The sequence below is a fragment of the Mizuhopecten yessoensis genome, unplaced genomic scaffold (assembly GCF_002113885.1).
Source record: "Mizuhopecten yessoensis strain PY_sf001 unplaced genomic scaffold, ASM211388v2 scaffold715857, whole genome shotgun sequence".
NCBI lineage: Eukaryota > Metazoa > Mollusca > Bivalvia > Pectinida > Pectinidae > Mizuhopecten > Mizuhopecten yessoensis.
Genome location: NW_018479826.1, coordinates 1 through 21,238, shown reverse-complemented (window position 1 = coordinate 21,238; position 21,238 = coordinate 1). Strand labels below are relative to the sequence as shown.

Genomic DNA, 21,238 nt, shown 5'->3' with positions numbered 1-21,238 from the left:
CTGTGTCAGCTACGGGGTATATCTGTGTCAGCTACAGGGTATATCTGTGTAAGCTACAGGGTATATCTGTGTAAGCTACAGGGTATATCTGTGTCAGCTAAGGAGTATAACTGTGTCAGCTACGGGGTATATCTGTGTCAGCTACAGGGTATATCTGTGTAAGCTACAGGGTATATCTGTGTCAGCTACGGAGTATAACTGTGTCAGCTACAGAGTATAACTGTGTCAGCTACAGGGTATAGCTGTGTCAGCTACGGAGTATAACTGTGTCAGCTAAGGAGTATATCTGTGTCAGATATGGAGTATAACTGTGTCAGCTACGGGGTATATCAGTGTCGGCTACGGGGTATGTCTGTGTCAGTTACGGAGTTTGTCTGTGTCAGCTAAGGAATATATCTGTGTCAGTTATGGAGTATAACTGTGTCAGCTACGGGGTATATCTGTGTCAGTTACGGAGTTTGTCTGTGTCAGCTAAGGAATATATCTGTGTCAGTTATGGGGTATAACTGTGTCGGCTACGGGGTATATATGTGTCAGTTACGGAGTATATCTGTGTCGGCTATGGAGTATAACTGTGTCGGCTATGGAGTATAACTGTGTCAGCTACAGGGTATATCTGTGTCAGCTACGGGGTATAACAATGTCAGCTATGGAGTATAACTGTGTCAGCTATGGAGTATATCTGTGTGTGCTACGGGGTATATCTGTGTCAGCTACAGGGTATATCTTTGTCAGCTACGGGGTATATCTGTGTCAGCTGACACAGATATACTCCATAACAGACACAGATATACCCAAAACCGACACAGATAAACCCCAAAACAGACACAGATATACCCCCACAGATATACTCCATAACAGACACCGTAGCACACACAGATATACTGACACAGTTATACTCCTTAGCCTTCACTCACAACACAGATATACCCCATAGCTAACACAGTTATACTCCTTAGCTGAGACACAGATATACCCCCACAGATATACTCCATAACAGACACCGTAGCACACACAGATATACTGACACAGTTATACTCCTTAGCCTTCACTCACAACACAGATATACCCCGTACCTGACAAAGATATACCCTGTCGCTGACACAGTTATACTCCTTAGCTGAGACACAGATATACCCCTAACAGACACAGATATACTAGCTGACACAGTTATACTCCTTAGCCTTCACTCACAACACAGATATACCCCATAGCTAACACAGTTATACTCCTTAGCTCACACAGACAACCTCCGTAACTGACACAGTCATACCCCGTAGCCGACACTGATATACCCCGTAGCTGCCACAGATATCCCCCGTAGCTAACACAGTTATCCTCCTTAGCTGACACAGATATACACTGTAGCTGACACAGATGTACCCCGTAGCTGGAACAGATATACCCCGTAGCTCACACAGATATACTCCGTAGCTGACCCAGTTATACCCCGTAGCACACACAGATATACTGACACAGTTATACTCCTTAGCTGAGACACAGATATACCCCCACAGATATACTCCATAACAGACACCGATATACCCCATAGCTGACTCAGTTATACTCCATAACAGACACCGTAGCACACACAGATATACTCCATAGCTGTGTCAGCTATGGAGTATAGCTGTGTGTGCTACGGGGGATATCTGTGGCAGCTACGGGGTATAACGGTGTCAGCTACGGGGTATAACTGTGTCAGCTACTGGGTATATCTGTGTTAGCTACGGGGTATATCTGTGTCGGCTACGGGGTATGTCTGTGTCAGTTACGGAGTTTGTCTGTGTCAGCTAAGGAGTATAACTGTGTTAGCTACGGGGTATATCTGTGTTGTGTGTGAAGGCTAAGGAGTATAACTGTGTTAGCTACGGGGTATATCTGTGTCAGCTACGGGGTATATCTGTGTCAGCTACGGAGTATAACTGTGTCAGCTACAGGGTATAACTGTGTCAGCTACGGAGTATAACTGTGTCAGCTACAGGGTATATCTGTGTCAGCTACAGAGTATATCTGTGTCTATTATGGAGTATAACTGTCAGCTATGGAGTATAACTGTGTCAGCTACGGGGTATAACTGTGTCAGCTACGGAGTATATCTGTGTCAGCTATGGGGTATATCTGTGTCTGTTATGGGGTATATCTGTGTCTGTTATGGGTATATCTGTGTCTGTTATGGAGTATATCTGTATCTGTTATGGGGAATATCTGTGTCAGCTATGGAGTATATCTGTGTCTGTTATGGGGTATATCTGTGACTGTTATGGGGTATATCTGTGTCTGTTATGGGGAATATCTGTGTCTGTTAAGGGGTATATCTGTGTCTGTTATGGGGCATGTCTGTGCCTGTTATGGGGTATATCTGTGTCTGTTAAGGGGAATATCTGTGTCTGTTATGGGTATATCTGTGTCTGTTATGGAGTATATCTGTGTCTGTTATGGGGTATATCGGTGTCTGTTATGGGGTATATCTGTGTCAGCTAATGAGTATATCTGTGTCTGTTATGGGGTATATCTGTGACTGTTATGGGGTATATCTGTGTCTGTTATGGGGTTTTTCTGTGTCTGTTATGGGTATATCTGTGTCTGTTATGGAGTATATCTGTGTCTGCTATGGCGTATATCTGTGTCTGTTATGGGGTATATCTGTGACTGTTATGGGGTATATCTGTGTCTGTTATGGGGATATCTGTGTCTGTTATGGAGTATATCTGTATCTGTTATGGGGAATATCTGTGTCTGTTATGGGTATATCTGGGTCGGTTATGGGGTATATCTGTGTCTGTTATGGGGTATATATGTGTCTGTTATGGGGTATATCTGTGTCTGTTAAGGGGAATATCTGTGTCTGTTATGGGTATATCTGTGTCTATTATGGGGTATATCTGTGTCTGTTATGGGGTATATATGTGTCTGTTATGGGGTATATCTGTGTCTGTTAAGGGGGATATCTGTGTCTGTTATGGGGCATGTCTGTGTCTGTTATGGGGGATATCTGTGTCTGTTAAGGGGTATATCTGTGTCTGTTATGGGGCATGTCTGTGCCTGTTATGGGGTATATCTGTGTCTGTTAAGGGGAATATCTGTGTCTGTTATGGGTATATCTGTGTCTATTATGGGGTATATCTGTGTCTGTTATGGGGTATAGTTTGTCTGTGTCAGCTAAGGAATATATCTGTGTCAGTTATGGAGTATAACTGTGTCAGCTACGGGGTATAACTGTGTCAGCTACGGGGTATAACTGTGTCAGCTACGGGGTATATCTGTGTCAGCTACGGGGTATATCAATGTCAGCTACGGAGTATATCTGTGTCAGCTACAGGGTATATCTGTGTCAGCTACAAGGTATAACTGTGTCAGCTACGGAGTATAACTGTGTCAGCTACAGGGTATACCTGTGTCAGCTACAGGGTATATCTGTGTCAGCTACAAGGTATAACTGTGTCAGCTACGGAGTATAACTGTGTCAGCTACAGGGTATAACTGTGTCAGCTACGGAGTATAACTGGGTATCTGTGTCTGTTATGGAGTATAACTGTGTCAGCTATGGGGTACATCTGTGTCTGTTATGGGGTATATCTGTGTCTGGTATGGGGTATATCTGTGTCTGTTATGGAGTATATCTGTGTCAGCTAAGGAGTATATCTGTGTCTGTTATGGGGTATATCTGTGACTGTTATGGGGTATATCTGTGTCTGTTATGGGGATATCTGTGTCTGTTATGGAGTATATCTGTATCTGTTATGGGGAATATCTGTGTAAGCTATGGAGTATATCTGTGTCTGTTATGGGGTATATTTGTGTCTGTTATGGGGTATATCTGTGTCAGCTATGGGGTATATCTGTGTCTGTTATGGGGTATAGTTTGTCTGTGTCAGCTAAGGAATATATCTGTGTCAGTTATGGAGTATAACTGTGTCAGCTACGGGGTATAACTGTGTCAGCTACGGGGTATATCTTTGTCAGCTACGGGGTATATCTGTGTCAGCTACAGGGTATAACTGTGTCAGCTACGGAGTATAACTGTGTCAGCTACAAGGTATATCTGTGTCAGGTACAGAGTATATCTGTGTCTATTATGGAGTATAACTGTCAGCTATGGAGTATAACTGTGTCAGCTACGGGGTATAACTGTGTCAGCTACGGGGTATAACTGTGTCAGCTACGGAGTATATCTGTGTCAGCTACAGGGTATATCTGTGTCAGCTATGGAGTATAACTGTGTCAGCTACAGGGTATATCTGTGTCAGCTAGAGAGTATATCTGTGTCTATTATGGAGTATAACTGTCAGCTATGGAGTATAACTGTGTCAGCTACGGGGTATAACTGTGTCAGCTACGGGGTATAACTGTGTCAGCTACGGGGTATATCTTTGTCAGCTACGGGGTATATCTGTGTCAGCTACAGGGTATAACTGTGTCAGCTACGGAGGATAACTGTATATCTGTGTCTGTTATGGAGTATAACTGTGTCAGCTATGGGGTATATCTGTGTCTGTTATGGGTATATCTTTGTCTGTTATGGGGTATATCTGTGTCTGTTATGGAGTATATCTGTGTCTGTTATGGGGTATGTCTGTTATGGGGTATATCTGTGTCTGTTATGTGGTATATCTGTGTCTGTTATGGGGTAAATCTGTGTCAGCTATGGAGTATATCTGTGTCTGTTATGGGGGATATCTGTGTCTGTTATGGGGCATGTCTGTGTCTGTTATGGGGTATATCTGTGCCTGTTAAGGGGTATATCTGTGTCTGTTATGGGTATATCTGTGTCTATTATGGGGTATATCTGTGTCTGTTATGGGGTATATATGTGTCTGTTATGGGGTATATCTGTGTCTGTTAAGGGGAATATCTGTGTCTGTTATGGGTATATCTGTGTCTATTATGGAGTATATCTGTGTCTGTTATGGGGTATGTCTGTTATGGGGTATATCTGTGTCTGTTATGGGGCATCTCTGTGTCTGTTATGGGGTATATCTGTGTCAGGTAAGGAGTGTATCTGTGTCTGTTATGGGGTCTATCTGTGTCTGTTATGGGTATATCTGTGTCTGTTATGGAGTATAACTGTCAGCTCAGGAGTATATCTGTGTCTGTTATGGAGTATAACTGTGTCAGCTATGGGGTATATCTGTGTCAGCTACAGGGTATATCTGTGTAAGCTACAGGGTATATCTGTGTCAGCTACGGGGTATTTATGGGGTATATCTGTGTTTGTTATGGGGTATATCTGTATCTGTTATGGGGTATATCTTTGTCTGTTATGGGGTATATATGTGTCTGTTATGGAGTATAACCGTCAGCTCAGGAGTATATCTGTGGCTGTTATGGTTATATCTGTGTCTGTTATGCGTATATCTGTGTCTGTTATCGGGTATATCTGTGTCTGTTTTGGGGAATATCTGTGTCTGTTATGGGTAAATCTGTGTCTGTTATGGGGAATATCTGTGTCTGTTATGGGGTCTATCTGTGTCTGTTATGGGGAATATCTGTGTCTGTTATGGGTTATATCTGTGTCATATATGGTGTTTATCTGTGTCTGTTATGGGTTATATCTGTGTCATATATGGTGTTTATCTGTGTCTGTTATGGGGCATATCTGTGTCTGTTATGGTGTATATCTGTCTCTGTTATGGGGTATATCTCTGTCTGTTATGGGGTATATCAGTGTCTGTTATGGAGTATATCTGAGTTTTTTATGGAGTATAACTGTGTAAGCTATGGAGTATATCTGTGTGTGCTACGGGGGATAACTGTGTCAGCTATGGGGTACATCTGTGTCTGTTATGGGGAATGTCTGTGTCTGTTATGGGGTCTATCTGTGTCTGTTATGGGTTATATCTGTGTCATATATGGTGTTTATCTGTGTCTGTTATGGGTAAATCTGTGTCTGTTATGGGGCATATCTGTGTCTGTTATGTAGTATAACTGTGTCAGCTACTGGGTATATCTGTGTTAGCTACGGGGTATATCTGTGTCAGTTACGGAGTTTGTCTGTGTCAGCTAAGGAATATATCTGTGTCAGTTATGGAGTATAACTGTGGCAGCTATGGGGTATATCTGTGTCAGCTACAAGGTATAACTGTGTCAGCTATGGGGTACATCTGTGTCTGTTATGGGGCATATCTGTGTCTGTTATGTAGTATAACTGTGTCAGCTATACTCCATAACAGACACTGTCTGTTATGGGGCATGTCTGTGTCTGTTATGGGGTCTATCTGTGTCTGTTATGGTCAGTTACGGAGTATATCTGTGTGTGGGGTATATCTGTGTCTGGTATGGAGTATAACTGTGTTAGTTATGGAGTATATCTGTGTCCGTTATGGGGTATATCTGTGTCTGGTATGGGGTATATCTGTGTCAGCTACAAGGTATAACTGTGTCAGCTACGGGGAATATCTGTGTCAGCTATGGAGTATAACTGTGTCTGCTATGGGGTATCTCTGTGTCTGCTATTGGGTATATCTGTGTCTGTTTTGGAGTATAACTGTCAGCTCATGAGTATATCTGTGTCTGTTATTGGGGATATCTGTGGGTGATGTGGGGTATATCTGTGTCTTTTATGGGTATATCTGTGTCTGTTAGTGTCTGTTATGGGGTATATCTGTCAGCTACGGGGTATATCTGTGTCAGTTACGGAGTATATCTGTGTGTGCTACGGGGTATAACTGTGTCAGCTATGGGGTATTACTGTGTCAGCTACGGGGTATAACTGTGTCAGCTACGGGGTATATCTGTGTCAGCTATGGAGTAAAATAGCTAAGGGATATATTTCAGGTCCTAAACATTGTAATCGGGTCCTCAACATTATAATTCAGGTTTTTAACATTGTAATTCAGGTCTTACACATTGTAATTTATGTAACAGATAATATATTGAGGGCATTTTTTATCATCAGAACAATTTTTTTATTTGTACAGAGCATACCATACAAAATAAAAATAAATAATGCTGAGTGAATGTGGATTACTGGGTAAGATTTGAGAGTGAATGTGGATTACTGGCAAAGGGTTGAAAGTGAATGTGGACTACTGACGAAGGGTTGAGAGTGAATGTGGATTACTGGCGAAGGGTAAATACCAAAGTATTTGAATTGGCAAGAGTTTCACTGTATTATAATTTTAGGCTTCTTTCCTATGTATTAAATAAATGAATTTAAGAGAAATCTTACTTATACTTTTCTGTTTCTTTTCAGAAAACTGAAGTACTTGTAGATATTCCTAATGAGAGACTCACCAATGATCGTCCACCCACAGAAAAGACTGTCCTCATACAGCAGTAACAGGAGGCTGTCCAGGGAAAACCTCGGTCAACAGGATTTCTGTAATATCATCTCCCTAAGAAATAAGCTACCCTCGCTGGGTTTACAAATAGCTGTTCACTGGTGTGAACCAGCACAGTGTATCTTTATGAAATCTGGGGAAATGAACTGGCCTTATGGTAATCAAAACAATCTTCTCAGTACTAGATCAAGCATGATTCTATATATTGTATCACAAATTATTGTGGACAGAAATTTCTTTAAAAAGATGATTAGGAATATTGTAGAACTTGCACACCCATGTGGTTTTTTTATGGGGCTGCCTTGGAGATAAGTCCCCGTACAATCCATCAATGTACATTGCATTTACAATGTAGCAGATTTTGCTGCGATTGTAGATTGCAGAATTATTTTTCGAAAAAAACAAGGAATTTGATTCACTTAAATGATTAATTCAAATTAGTTTTATTTATTTTTATGTTTCCTTTACTACACTGCCTTGTGTGGCGGTGTTTATATGTCGTTACTAGCTTCACTAGTCAAATAGGATATGCTTCATATGAAACATATGCTTATTAAACTGTACAAATAATTCCACACCATATATATATATGCCTTATATTTTATTTTGACCTGACTTAAGTACAAGTAGATATAGTGATTGTCGTAGAAGTTATTTTTAGGGCAGACCAAAAATAAAGGTAGGGAGTTAGCCCATATTGAAAATAAAAAGCTCTCTAGTTTTGATATGGGTAATAGAGTTCCACAGAATGATTTAACCTCTGTCTGTAGGTGTTGAAGAAAGATTTTTGACTTTTCAAGCCTCTGACTGCCCCGAGAGAAAGTTGTCTGCCTTTATTTTATAAATATCTGTGATGTAACAGACTGCAGAGCCCTTAATGAAGTATCAATCAGCAGGTTCAGAATTTTCATAGTTTTGATAAAATGATGGAAAAAATTACTCAATATTTCATTGCATACAGTGTACTCTGATGGTTATTAGTACAATGAGAGAAACTTGCAAAACATTCAATAGTCAAAACATAATTCTTTAAAAGAAATTTTAGGTAAAAAATCAAACTAACTGATGGGATCAAAACATTAAAAAGGGGAAAAAACCGCCGTAGTTTACGTTGTCAGTATTTTGTTCCAGAATAATTAGAAGCTGGGATTTTATTAGAATCAGTTTGGTAATAATGAAATGAAGCTTGTGACTATAATCTCTACTTTTGTTACAGTGTAGAGGGCAAAACTTAACTTGTCACTTCATGTGCTATAATCTATTTTTGATTGGAGTAGGTTTTTAACAAACTGTAGTAGGACAAGTAATAGTGATAAAGATAGTGCCGTCGCTGGGGCTAGAACCAGCGCCCTTGTCTCTTCAGCCCGATGCTCTTACTCCTGAGCTAAAGGGAAATTAGGCAACCTAATCAATGCACATCTTTTACAAAACTCTGGAAAAAAAATATGTTCTGGTCGGAAAAAAACCGATGCAGAGAATTTTGTGTATTTGTTCTATTACATAATCTGAATTTGAAGTATTATCTGGTAGTTCCTATTTAGGATAGATTAACATGCCTTTGTATAGCTATGCAATAATGAAGTTTTTATGGTGAAAGTGTAGCATTAAATAAAAAAACATTTTGGATGAATAAAACGTTAATGTGAAATGTGTGGTTGAGATGCATAAATAAAAGCTATTTTCTTTCTCAAAAACATTTCTGTTTAACTTTATTTTGAATATCAGTTTTAAAAAAGCATTAATGTACTTGAAAAATTCTAGTTTCAAAGGGAGATAATCAAACCATAAATTGTGTTAGATGGTTATTTTGAGAATAGCAGGTCTGAATTATTAAATACCTTTGTAGTTTTCACCAGCATATTCATATGGATTTAGTGGTAAAAAAACAACTTCGCGTTTTACTGTCATGAAAAAGGACAGCTTTATTTCTTTCATCCTTGCCTTGGAATATAGCAACACTGTGATAAATTGTGTATGTGTGACTGTGCAATATCACCATGACTTGATTATCTCACCGGGTCTGAAGGACCAAGGGGAGCTTATGCTATACCGTGGCGTCCGTCGTCCATCCGTACGTCAACAATTTCTTCAATGGGGATTCAAAATTGTACAAATGATGGGGGCTGACCCCCAGGGGGCTGAGAGGTGGGCAGAAAAGGGTTATTTGGCTTTATTGCTATAAGCAACTTCTTCTCTGGAACTAAGAGATGGATATCAACCATATTTGACTGGAAGCATCTCTAGCTAGTATGGATTCAAAATTGTACAACTGGTTTGGCTGACCCCCTGGGCTAAGGGGTGGGGCCAAAAATAGTTTATTACTTGGAAATGGTTGAGATCCTCATATGCAAATGCTGAGTATGAAGAGAAAAGTACACATATACTTCCAGGATGGCCCTTGAATCTGGCCCAACCCTTGGAGACATAGTCCCTGGGTCATAACTTTGAAACCGTTGAGATCCCCACCCCAAAACTATATATACAAATGCTGGACATAAAGAGATGAACGCAGTCATGATATTAAAATAGACCCTGGGGTCTGGCCAAACCCCTAGGGACCTAGTTTCTGAGTCACTTGTTGGAAACAGTTGAGATCCCAACCCTATAACCATATATACAATTGCTGAGTATAAAAAGACGAATTCACATTTGCTTCCAAGATGGCCCCCAGGGGTCTACCCCACCTTTGGAGACTTAATCCCTGGGTCATAACTTCGAAATCGTTAAGACCCCCACCCCAAAACTTTATATACAAATACTGGGCATAAAGAGATGAATGCAGTCATGATATAAAAATGGATCCCAGGGTCTGCCCCACCCTTGCAGACTTAACCCTGGGTCATAACTTTGAAACAGTTCAGATCATCAACCCAAACGTATCATATACAAATGCTGGGCATAAAGAGACGAATGCAGTCATGATATTAGAATTGATCCTGGGGTCTTGCCACAACCCTAGGGACCTAGTTTCTGAGTCACAGCTTGGAAACAGTTGAGATCCCGACCCCATAACCATACTTAAAACTGCTGGGCATGAGAAATCTAATACAGATATGCTACAAGGATTGGCCTAGGGGTATGGCCCATACCCTTGGATCTTATTTGGAGAATGTTTTGCCATGATTGCTTAGATATCCAGGTGAGCGATACAGGCCATCTGGGTCTCTTGTTCAAGATGTACTGACTTGATGCTGAGCAGGTATTACTGTATCGTCTCCCCTTGTATTGTTACAGTTCTGTATATACATGTAGATATGTATCTGCATATCTTTATAAAATAAAATAAAAATCTGCGGCAGATTTAACAGATCCTACATATATTGAAATGATCGATTCCATTTCTTTAACATTAAGTACTGTACTAGTAATTATGTGAAAGGACACACTCACATTGAAGGTTGTCTTTTATACACAGCAGTGTGAAGTTTAGATAAAAAGTTGCCTCAAGGTGCATTTACTGTTAACATGACTCGATCAAACAGATAAATGAAAAGCAGAGAAAAGATCCAACTGACAAAGAACTTATGAATGTGGTACGATGGTGGGCTTCAAGATCCCTCTGGGATCTCTTGTTACACTAGGGATAACCATTTTTCTTTGGTTTATCAGTATCTTCTTCACCAAATGTACGTTCATATTTCATTATCAATTACCAATATTCCTGTGTTTTTATGTAAGCTATCTACTGGTTAAAACCCATGACATTCATTACATGTGAATTTTTGTATACTTTGTAAATTTATTATTAGGTGCAGATTTCTTTTCTTTTTTTCTTCCTTACAGTGCTTTATATTTAGTGTAAAAAAAAATCATGTTTTCATTCAGAATTTATTATTTTAACATTTTAAGAGTTTTATGTATTAATGCTGTATGCGTGTGTAACCAACAGTGGGCTTCCACCACAACTCTCTCGTGTTTACCAGTCCAATGCTCTAAATATTGACTGAAAGGGAAAGTCTTCTTACTTCAGTCAATAGAACACTACCAGATGCTAAACTAATGCCTTATGAAAATATACCTCCATCCTAAGTCCTCTGGAGTATTCTGTGCTTTTAAGAGGAACTTGAGAAGACTATCATACACAATACCAACATTGATGCATAGGCACCAGTGTGATATAGCCCCGTAACTTAGCTGGGTAATTTATCAAAGAGCATCTGCTAAAAGTCAAACATGGTAATACAGATCCTTACTCCAATTTAGCAGTAAACTGATTGAGTTGATATGGAAAACTGTCTTTAGCCAGGTCAATAAGTAGCTATGTATAGCGACTACAGGGTCATACTTTACTACGTATAGTGACTACAGGGTCATACTTTACTATGTATAATGACTACACTGTCATACTTTACTATGTATAGTTACTACAGGGTCATACTTTACTATTGCATAGTGACTACAGGGTCATACTTTACTATCTATAGTGACTACAGGGTCATACTTTACTTCGTATAGTGACTACAGGGCCATACTTTACTATGTATAGTGACTACATTGTCATACTTTACTTCGTATAGTGACTACAGGGTCACACTTTACTACGTATAGTGACAACAGGGACATACTTTACTATGTATAGTGACTACATCGTCATACTTTACTTCGTATAGTGACTACAGGGTCACACTTTACTACGTATAGTGACAACAGGGACATACTTTACTATGTATAGTGACTACATCGTCATACTTTACTTCGTATAGTGACTACCGGGTCATACTTTACTATGTATAGTGAGTACAGGGTCATACTTTACTACGTATAGTGCCTACAGGGTCATACTTTACTATGTATAATGACTACACTGTCATACTTTACTATGTATAGTTACTACAGGGTCCTACTTTACTATTGTATAGTGACTACAGGGCCATACTTTACTACGTATAGTGACTACAGGGGCATACTTTACTATGTATAGTGACTACATCGTCATACTTTACTTCGTATAGTGACTACAGGGTTATACTTTACTACGTATAGTGACAACAGGGTCATACTTTACTATCTATAGTGACTACAGGGTCATACTTTACTTCGCATAGTGACTACAGGGTCATACTTTACTATGTACAATGACTACACGGTCATACTTTACTATGTACAGTTACTACAGGGTCATACTTTACTATTGCATAGTGACTACAGGGTCATACTTTACTTCGCATAGTGACTACAGGGTCATACTTTACTATGTACAATGACTACACGGTCATACTTTACTATGTATAGTGACTACATCGTCATACTTTACTTCGTATAGTGACTACAGGGCCATACTTTACTATGTATAGTGACTACATCGTCATACTTTACTTCGTATAGTGACTACAGGGTCACACTTTACTACGTATAGTGACAACAGGGTCATACTGTACTATGTATAGTGACTACAGGGTCATCCTTTACTATGTATAGTGACTACAGGGTCATACATTACTATGTATAGTGACTACAGGGTCATCCTTTACTATGTATAGTGACTACAGGGTAATACTTTACTATGTATAGTGACTACAGGGGCATACTTTACTATGTATAGTGACTACATTGTCATACTTTACTTCGTATAGTGACTACCGGGTCATACTTTACTATGTATAGTGAGTACAGGGTCATACTTTACTACGTATAGTGCCTACAGGGTCATACTTTACTATGTATAATGACTACACTGTCATACTTTACTATGTATAGTTACTACAGGGTCATACTTTACTATTGTAGAGTGACTACAGGGTCATACTTTACTATTTATAGTGACTACAGGGTCATACTTTACTTCGCATAGTGACTACAGGGTCATACTTTACTTCGTATAGTGACTACATGGTCATACTTTACTACGTATAGTGACTACAGGGTCATACTTTACTATGTATAATGACTACACGGTCATACTTTACTATGTATAGTTACTACAGGGTCATACTTTACTATTGTATAGTGACTACAGGGTCATACTTTACTATGTATAGTGACTACAGGGTCATACTTTACTACGTATAGTGACTACAGTCTGTCTGTCAACTTTTTGTTTAAACGACTTCTTCTGAAGGTCTGAAAGTCCTACAGTCATGATATTTGGCCAGTGACATCCTGGGATAGAGTCCAACAAAGTTTGGAATGGAGCCCAACAAAGTTTGGAATGGAGCCCAACAAAGTTTGCGAATGAAAATGACCTTGACCTTCTGTCAAGGTAAAAGGGGTTAAATAGGTTGAAACCTTCAAATGACTTTAGAAAATCTGAAAGGCATAGAGTCATGATTTTTGTCCAGTAGCATCCTATGATGGAATCTGACAAAGTTTGCCAACGAGAGACCTTGACCTACTTTCAACGTCACTGGGGTCAAATAGGTAAAACATTCAAACCACTTCTAAATATCCAATCAAACTAACTTCACAATATTTGGCCAACAACTCCATGTAACAAAGCAAACAGGTGGGCGATACAGGCCCTTCTGGGTCTCTTATTTATGATGTTTTTATAATAAGATTTGTTAGACTTATTCAAATTATTATACGCCCGTCGAAGACGGGGACGTATTATGTAATCACGTGACCAGGCGGGCGGTTGGGCGGGCGGGCGGGCGGGCATGCGAACGATGTCTGCTCGATATCTCGAGTAATTATTAACGGATTAACTTCAAACTTCACAACAAGGTTAATTACCATGAAAGCTCGGACAAGTTCGATAACCGCCATTATCCGACCATAATTTGTGGAGTTATGCCCCTTTATGGACTTGCCGAAACAGTGTTCGCTCGATATCTCGAGTAATTATTGACGGATTAACTTCAAACTTCACAACAAGGTTAATTACCATGAAACCTCGGACAAGTTTGATAACCGTTATTATCCGACCATAATTTGTGGAGTTATGCCCCTTTATGGACTTGCCGAAACAGTGTTCGCTCGATATCTCGAGTAATTATTAACGGATTAACTTCAAACTTCACAACAAGGTTAATTACCATGAAAGCTCGGACAAGTTCGATAACCGCCATCATCCGACCATAATTTGTGGAGTTATGCCCTTTGGTTTCATTAATGCGATGCATGCGTTCCATGATGTTGTATTGCACTCATTGATCTACCAGTTATGCTGAATGATTTCTCTTTTAATATCAATTACTCAATTACAAATACTTCATATATTTCACTCATACAAACAACTGCTCATTCAATGTGTGGTGGGCGTATTATATACCGCTTGCGGTAACCTTGTTTTTAATATTCATCTGGTGCCTTTTCTTGTGTCTGTTGGTGCCTTTCCACTCACTACCTTATTAGGGTGTGTACAGCTTTTACCATTCCATTATGTTACTTGCTTGTTTATCAAATGAGAAATAAAACACCGGTATATCTACCTGTTTTACCTGAAAGAAGATCCAGTACATATCTCATATAAAACAAACCATCCTGCTACAGGAGATGAAACTTGTTTGGTTATGGTTTACAGAGAAGTTTGTTGATTGGGGGTGTTCAATTTGATTTTTAGAATACTGGCCCAAAGATTGATTTTGAAAAGTTCTACTACCCCAACCTATGTTTGAATGATAAATATCGAAAATTCCACTAGCCCCTATATAAAATCTAGTAGCTGTAAGCATTGGGCTAGTGGCATTGTAGAGCCATGATTGATACACAGATTTATTGTCAGCCAACACTTACAGACCTGAACCAGTTAGGTCCTACCTGTATACAGAGACCAAACTCAGTTAGGTCCTACCTGTATACATAGACCACACTCGGTTAGGTCCTACCTATATACATAGACCACACTCGGTTAGGTCCCACCTGTATACAGAGACCACACTCGGTTAGGTCCTACTCATAAATCCTACCTGTATACAGAGACCACATTCAGTTAGGTCCTACTCATAAATCCTACCTGTATACAGAGACCACATTCAGTTAGGTCCTACTCATAAATCCTACCTGCATACAGAGAACACCCTCAGTTAGGTCCTCCTTATAGTCCTACCTGTATACAGAGACCACCCTCAGTTAGGTCCTACTCATAAGTCCTACCTGTATACAGAGACCACCCTCAGTTAGGTCCTACTCATAAGTCCTACCTGTATACAGAGATCACCCTCAGTTAGGCTACCTGTATACAGAGACCACCCTTAGTTAGGTCCTACTCATAAGTCCTACCTGTATACAGAGATCACCCTCAGTTAGGTCCTACTCATAAGTCCAACCTGTATACAGAGACCACCCTCCGTTAGGTCCTACTCATAAATCCTACCTGTATACAGAGACCACCCTTAGTTAGGTCCTATTCATAAATCCTACCTGTATACAGAGAACACCCTCAGTTAGGTCCTATTCATCAATCCTACCTGTATACAGAAAACACCCTCAGTTAGGTCCTATTCATAAATCCTTCCTGTATATAGAGACCACCCTCAGTTAGGTCCTACTCATAAGTCCTACCTGTATATAGAGACCACCCTCAGTTAGGTCATACTCATAAGTCCTTCCTGTATACAGAGACCACCCTCAGTTAGGTCCTACTTATAGTTCTACCTGTATACAGAGAACACCCTCAGTTAGGTCCTACACATACGTCCTACCTGTATACAGAGACCACACTCAGTTAGGTCCTATTCATCAATCCTACCTGTATACAAAGAACACCCTTAGTTAGGTCCTACTCATAAGTCCTACCTGTATACAGAGACCACCCTTAGTTAGGTCCTACTCATAAGTCCTACCTGAATAGAGGCCACCCTCAGTTAGGTCCTACTTGTAAGTCCTTCCTGTATACAGAGACCACCCTCAGTTAGGTCCTACTCATAAGTCCTACCTGTATACAGAGACCACCCTTAGTTAGGTCCTATTCATAAATCCTACCTGTATACAGAGAACACCTTCAGTTAGGTCTATTCATCAATCCTACCTGTATACAGAGAACACCCTCAGTTAGGTCCTATTCATAAATCCTTCCTGTATATAGAGACCACCCTTAGTTATGTCCTACTCATAAGTCCTACCTGTATACAGAGACCACCCTTATTTAGGTCCTACTCATAAGTCCTACCTGTATACAGAGACCACCCTTAGTTAGGTCCTACTCATAAGTCCTACCTGTATACAGAAACCACCCTTATTTAGGTCCTACTCATAAGTTCTACCTGTATACAGAGACCACCCTTAGTTAGGGCCTACTCATAAGTCCTTCCTGTATACAGAGACCACCCTTAGTTAGGTCCTACCTGTATATAGGGACCACACTCGGTTAGGTCCTACCTGTATACAGAGACCACACTCAGTTAGGTCCTACTCATAAGTCCTACCTGTATACAGAGACCACCCTCAGTTAGGTCCTTCTCATTAGTCCTACCTGTATACAGAGACCACCCTCAGTTAGGTCCTATACATAAGTCCTACCTGTATACAAAGACCACCCTCAGGTATTCAATCTTGCAGGACTGACAGTATTTATTTTTTATAAACATGTATTCAAAGTTCTATTGTTACCACACACAAAAAATGCAAATTCAAATAAAAAGAAATGTTTTGTAATATGTGGTATTGTATATAATAATCTTTTCAATGTGTATACCTAACTCAATTGTTTTAAACAAGTACGTGAGACATTACCTGTAGTTCTATTAACTATAAGTCCTGTACGTTTCTTACCACCTTGTGTGCCAATCAGTGTCATATGTTCCTCCTTAAAGATATGTGTTCCTACACAAAATGACCTCATTTTCAATGATAAAACTTTGTTTATTCAAGTTCATAGAATAATGCATGTATCCATATAATATTAATGTAACAGATATATTGTAAAATATATTCTGACTTTTTAAGTGACATAAATATTCTATTTTAATCAAGGTTTTCTTTTATCAGAATAAAGGTGCTTATGTATTGTTCCAGTGTTATTTTAATTATTGGTAGTACGAGGTATTTGTTTTCAAGAGTTATTATTATGAAACATTATTGCAGAGACCACTTGTGATGCATGTTGTGTACCCACATGGAGCACTTGGTGTAGTATCAATTTCCGAGAAATTCTCAATCGGTTGATAATCGATTTTTGTCTCGCCTGCGACGGACGTTACTTTATCGGCAGCGGGGGCGTCAACATTAAGTTTTTGCGTTTAGCTCTGTTTCCCAAAAAGTATAAGTGCTAGACTAACCAAACTTGGACTATATGTCTTATATACTTCATCTTAATCCATGTCTTATATACTTCATCTTAATCCATGTCTTATATACTTCATCTTAATCCATGTCTTATATACTTCATCTTAATCCATGTCTTATATACTTCATCTTAATCCATGTCTTATATACTTCATCTTAATCCATGTCTTATATACTTCATCTTAATCCATGTCTTATATACTTCATCTTAATCCATGTCTTATATACTTCATCTTAATCCATGTCTTATATACTTCATCTTAATCCATGTCTTATATACTTCATCTTAATCCATGTCTTATATACTTCATCTTAATCCATGTCTTATATACTTCATCTTAATCCATGTCTTATATACTTCATCTTAATCCATGTCTTATATACTTCATCTTAATCCATGCATCAGTTGCTGAATGTGCCCTGCATTTCGCGGTCCAGTGACTTTGACAGCATCTTCATTGATGTTAAGTTTTTGCGTTTAGCTGTGTTTCTCAAAAAGTACAAGTCCTAGACCAACCAAACTTGGACCATAGATGCGTCTTATATTCATAACTCATGGATTATAAACTATGCATGATATAATGAATGTGGCCTACATTTCACGGTCCAGTGACTTTCAGTCAAATTTGGTATGTACATGTATTTTTGCACTGCAAACTCAACCATGACATTCATTGTATTATTTGACAAAATGGCCACTGTATATTGGCGTCTGATTGGTTAAATTTCAGTTATTGTTTGATTTCGTTAAAAAACATTATGTAAGTGTATTTTCGCACTGTGAACTAACCGCGCCATCTGTTTTCTGAACTGACAAGATGGTCGTTGTATACTGGCCCCTGCATGATTGGTCGAAATTCACATATATTTTAATTTCGCTCAAATTTGGTATGTACCTGTATTATGGCACTGTGAAATCCGTTCTCCTATTTACATTTGCTTTTCCGAATGCAGGGGTAGTTTGGGGGACATCTGTAATGGCCGGCTCCCATTACAATTAGCACTTGTGCCTTTTATGCCTCCATGTTGATGTATTGCCAAACTTGTTTATAAAATGTAAAATTCCGACCTTTGACTCAAACTTATAATGCTTGACACATTGAATCTTATTGCTCAAAGCGGGGACAGGCGAGACAGCTTATTACGCGTAATTCTTGTTTTAAAGGGAGATAACTTTAACAATATCACCCATCACAAGTATATTGTATAAGGTACATGTAGCAAGCAGACTTAATAAGATCAGTTTGAACCAGAAGATATTAAGTGTTGAAATAAATACCAACATATATGTGTTACTTATGATCGTTTCTTAGAAGGTGGGTTTAATTGGGAGGCTACAATACAAGGCAATACACGTCTGTACCAGTTGATGATTTTTCTTCATGGATGTTGACTCCAAGTTATGATAAAGTCAAAACACAAGTTTGGTTATTTTTTCATGTCACTGTACAAATGTGAGTAAGTGATGGATTTTGGGAAACTGGGGGGGGACCTATTCTGCTGTCATGTTCCTTAATGTTCTACAGTGCTAATGATAAATATTTTAGAAAGTTGGTATATTGGAGGCATTGAAGATATGTCCAATGTTTAAATTAAAACCGGCTATAATTAATGAAAATGTAAGAAAATCAGCATAGCATGGAAGATAAGAGTTTGAATAATTTGATTTCTAGATCACTTTCTGTTAGGCTGTTACGTTGTTAAGTTTGTTGGATCAGAGTGTTGTATAGATATGTTACACAATGGAAAATAATGACACTCATTGGTGAGGAAAAGTGCACTGAATTTTCTTTATTCTTCATATCTGTTTATATCAGATAACTGATAAGTGTACATCAACATAATGTCCAAACTGAAAGTCTGAAATGTACATGTTGTGTATTCACATCCAGTCCCCTTGGCTCTGAAGGGGTTTTATACACTAGTACTGAGTTGGTCGTGATCAAATATGTATTATTTCCTCCAAATTAAAAGATTACGTTTATTTCTTGTGAAATATTGGGGTTTTAGATTGTATCAAGTGTGATTGGGACATATTTGTTGTTCAGTTAATGCTGAAGGATGTATTTCGATAAATCTATATACTTGTGATTACTTGTCATAAACTATTCTCAGTCAGCTATGCATGTATTATTAAGGCTTATTGTGTAAAAATAGTATGAGTTTGTCAAACCACCAAGAATAGTCAAGAATTGAATGCCATAAATAAATAGTTACAATATATATACTGTTTTTTTATTTTCTATTGTAGCTCGCCTGACTCAAGGGTCATGTGAGACCATGTCATGGCACATCATCTGTTTGTCCATCTTCTGTCCGTTTATTTCTTGAACAACTTTTATCAAGAACCATATGGTCCAGACAGGATTTTTAGCAGGGCTATACAAGAGGGGGAGATGAACACGAGACTTTTAGCAGGGCTTTACATGGGGGAGAGAGAACACAGGATTTTTGGCAGGGCTATACATGGGGGAGAACACAAGATTTATATAGGATTTAATGCAATATGCAGAGGAAAAAGAAATTGCAGGGATATTAATGATAAAAGATTTTGAAAAGGCTTTTGATTTGGTATCATGCAAATTTATTGATGAAGTTTTGGATTTTACATAACTTTGTTAATGATATAGAAAAATATGTCGAAGTTTAAAATAGTAAGCAAAAGCTCTATAATTAATCAGAGGGGTAATCTATCATCGTTTGTTCAGATCAGAAGGGGTTGTAGACGGGGATCTGATAACTCCACATATTTTTATACTTGGTGCAAAAATTTTGGCTATTATATGTAGTATAAAACATAAAAATATTAAGGAATTAACATAAATGGGTGTCCAACTATAATATCACTCTATTCTGATGATCCTACCTTATGTTTTAATAACAAGAACATCTTTAAAGGAGGCAATAGATGAGTTAGAATTTTTTTTCAAAATTTCCGCTGTTTAAGTGAACAAATAAAAAAATGCATAATATGCATAGGGGGTAAAAAATATAGGAATGAAATTCTTCCTCCTGAATTCAATCTGCAGTGAGCCAACAGATATTGTATGCTGTTAGGAATCCATAGGTATGAAGACCTTCATTTAATACCTAAACTAGGACCAAAAAATGGTCAAATCAAGACACAGAAAAGGAGAGTTCTGACAACTATAGGTAGGATACTAAATAAAGTCAATTCTAATTTCACAATTCAATCAACTCTTCAGTGCAGTACCAAATCACCTCTTCAGTGCAGTACCAAATCACCTCTTCAGTGCAGTACCAAAACACCTTTTCAGTGCAGTACCAAAACACCTCTTCAGTGCATTACCAAATCACCTCTTCAGTGCAGTACCAAATCAACTCTTCAGTGCAGTACCAAAACACCTCTTCAGTGCAGTACCAAATCACCTCTTCAGTGCAGTACCAAATCACCTCTTCAGTGCTGTACCAAATCACCTCTTCAGTGCAGTACCAAAACACCTCTTCAGTGCAGTACCAAATCCAGACCAGCAATTTAACTTAATGCTTCACTTTTTATGGAATTGCAAGATAGATATGATAAAACAAGATGCAATCATTTGGGAATATATAGATGGGAGGGTGGCTTAACATGATACATTTATAGATGGGAGGGTGGCTTAACATGATACATAGATAGATGGGAGGGTGGCTTAACATGATACATATATAGATGGGAGGGTGGCTTAAAATGATACATTTATAGATGGGAGGGTGGCTTAACAGGAAACATATATAGATGGGATGGTGGCTTAACATGATACATATATAGATGGGAGGGTGGCTTAACA

At 38.7% G+C, this 21,238-nt stretch overlaps 1 protein-coding gene and 2 long non-coding RNA genes across 3 annotated transcripts in view; 2 read left to right on the top strand and 1 right to left on the bottom strand.

Moving 5' to 3' along the window:
- Positions 1–9,405, top strand: part of LOC110441313 (lysosome membrane protein 2-like) — a 44,958-nt gene extending 35,553 nt beyond the window's left edge. Inside the window, exon 12 of the mRNA XM_021484425.1 lies at positions 7,196–9,405. Coding sequence (XP_021340100.1) covers positions 7,196–7,282 — 87 coding nt within the window. The 3' untranslated portion in view covers positions 7,283–9,405. The remainder of the gene's footprint in view (positions 1–7,195) is intronic.
- A 5,698-nt stretch (positions 9,406–15,103) lies between these two features.
- On the bottom strand, positions 15,104–16,623 carry LOC110441315. Its single transcript, XR_002461856.1, has 3 exons — positions 16,542–16,623; positions 15,397–16,379; positions 15,104–15,224 (listed from the first exon to the last, which is right to left on the bottom strand). It is a non-coding gene; the product is annotated as an uncharacterized LOC110441315 (long non-coding RNA).
- Positions 16,063–19,670, top strand: LOC110441314. Its single transcript, XR_002461855.1, has 2 exons — positions 16,063–16,125; positions 16,569–19,670. It is a non-coding gene; the product is annotated as an uncharacterized LOC110441314 (long non-coding RNA).
- Positions 19,671–21,238: the final 1,568 nt, after the last annotated feature.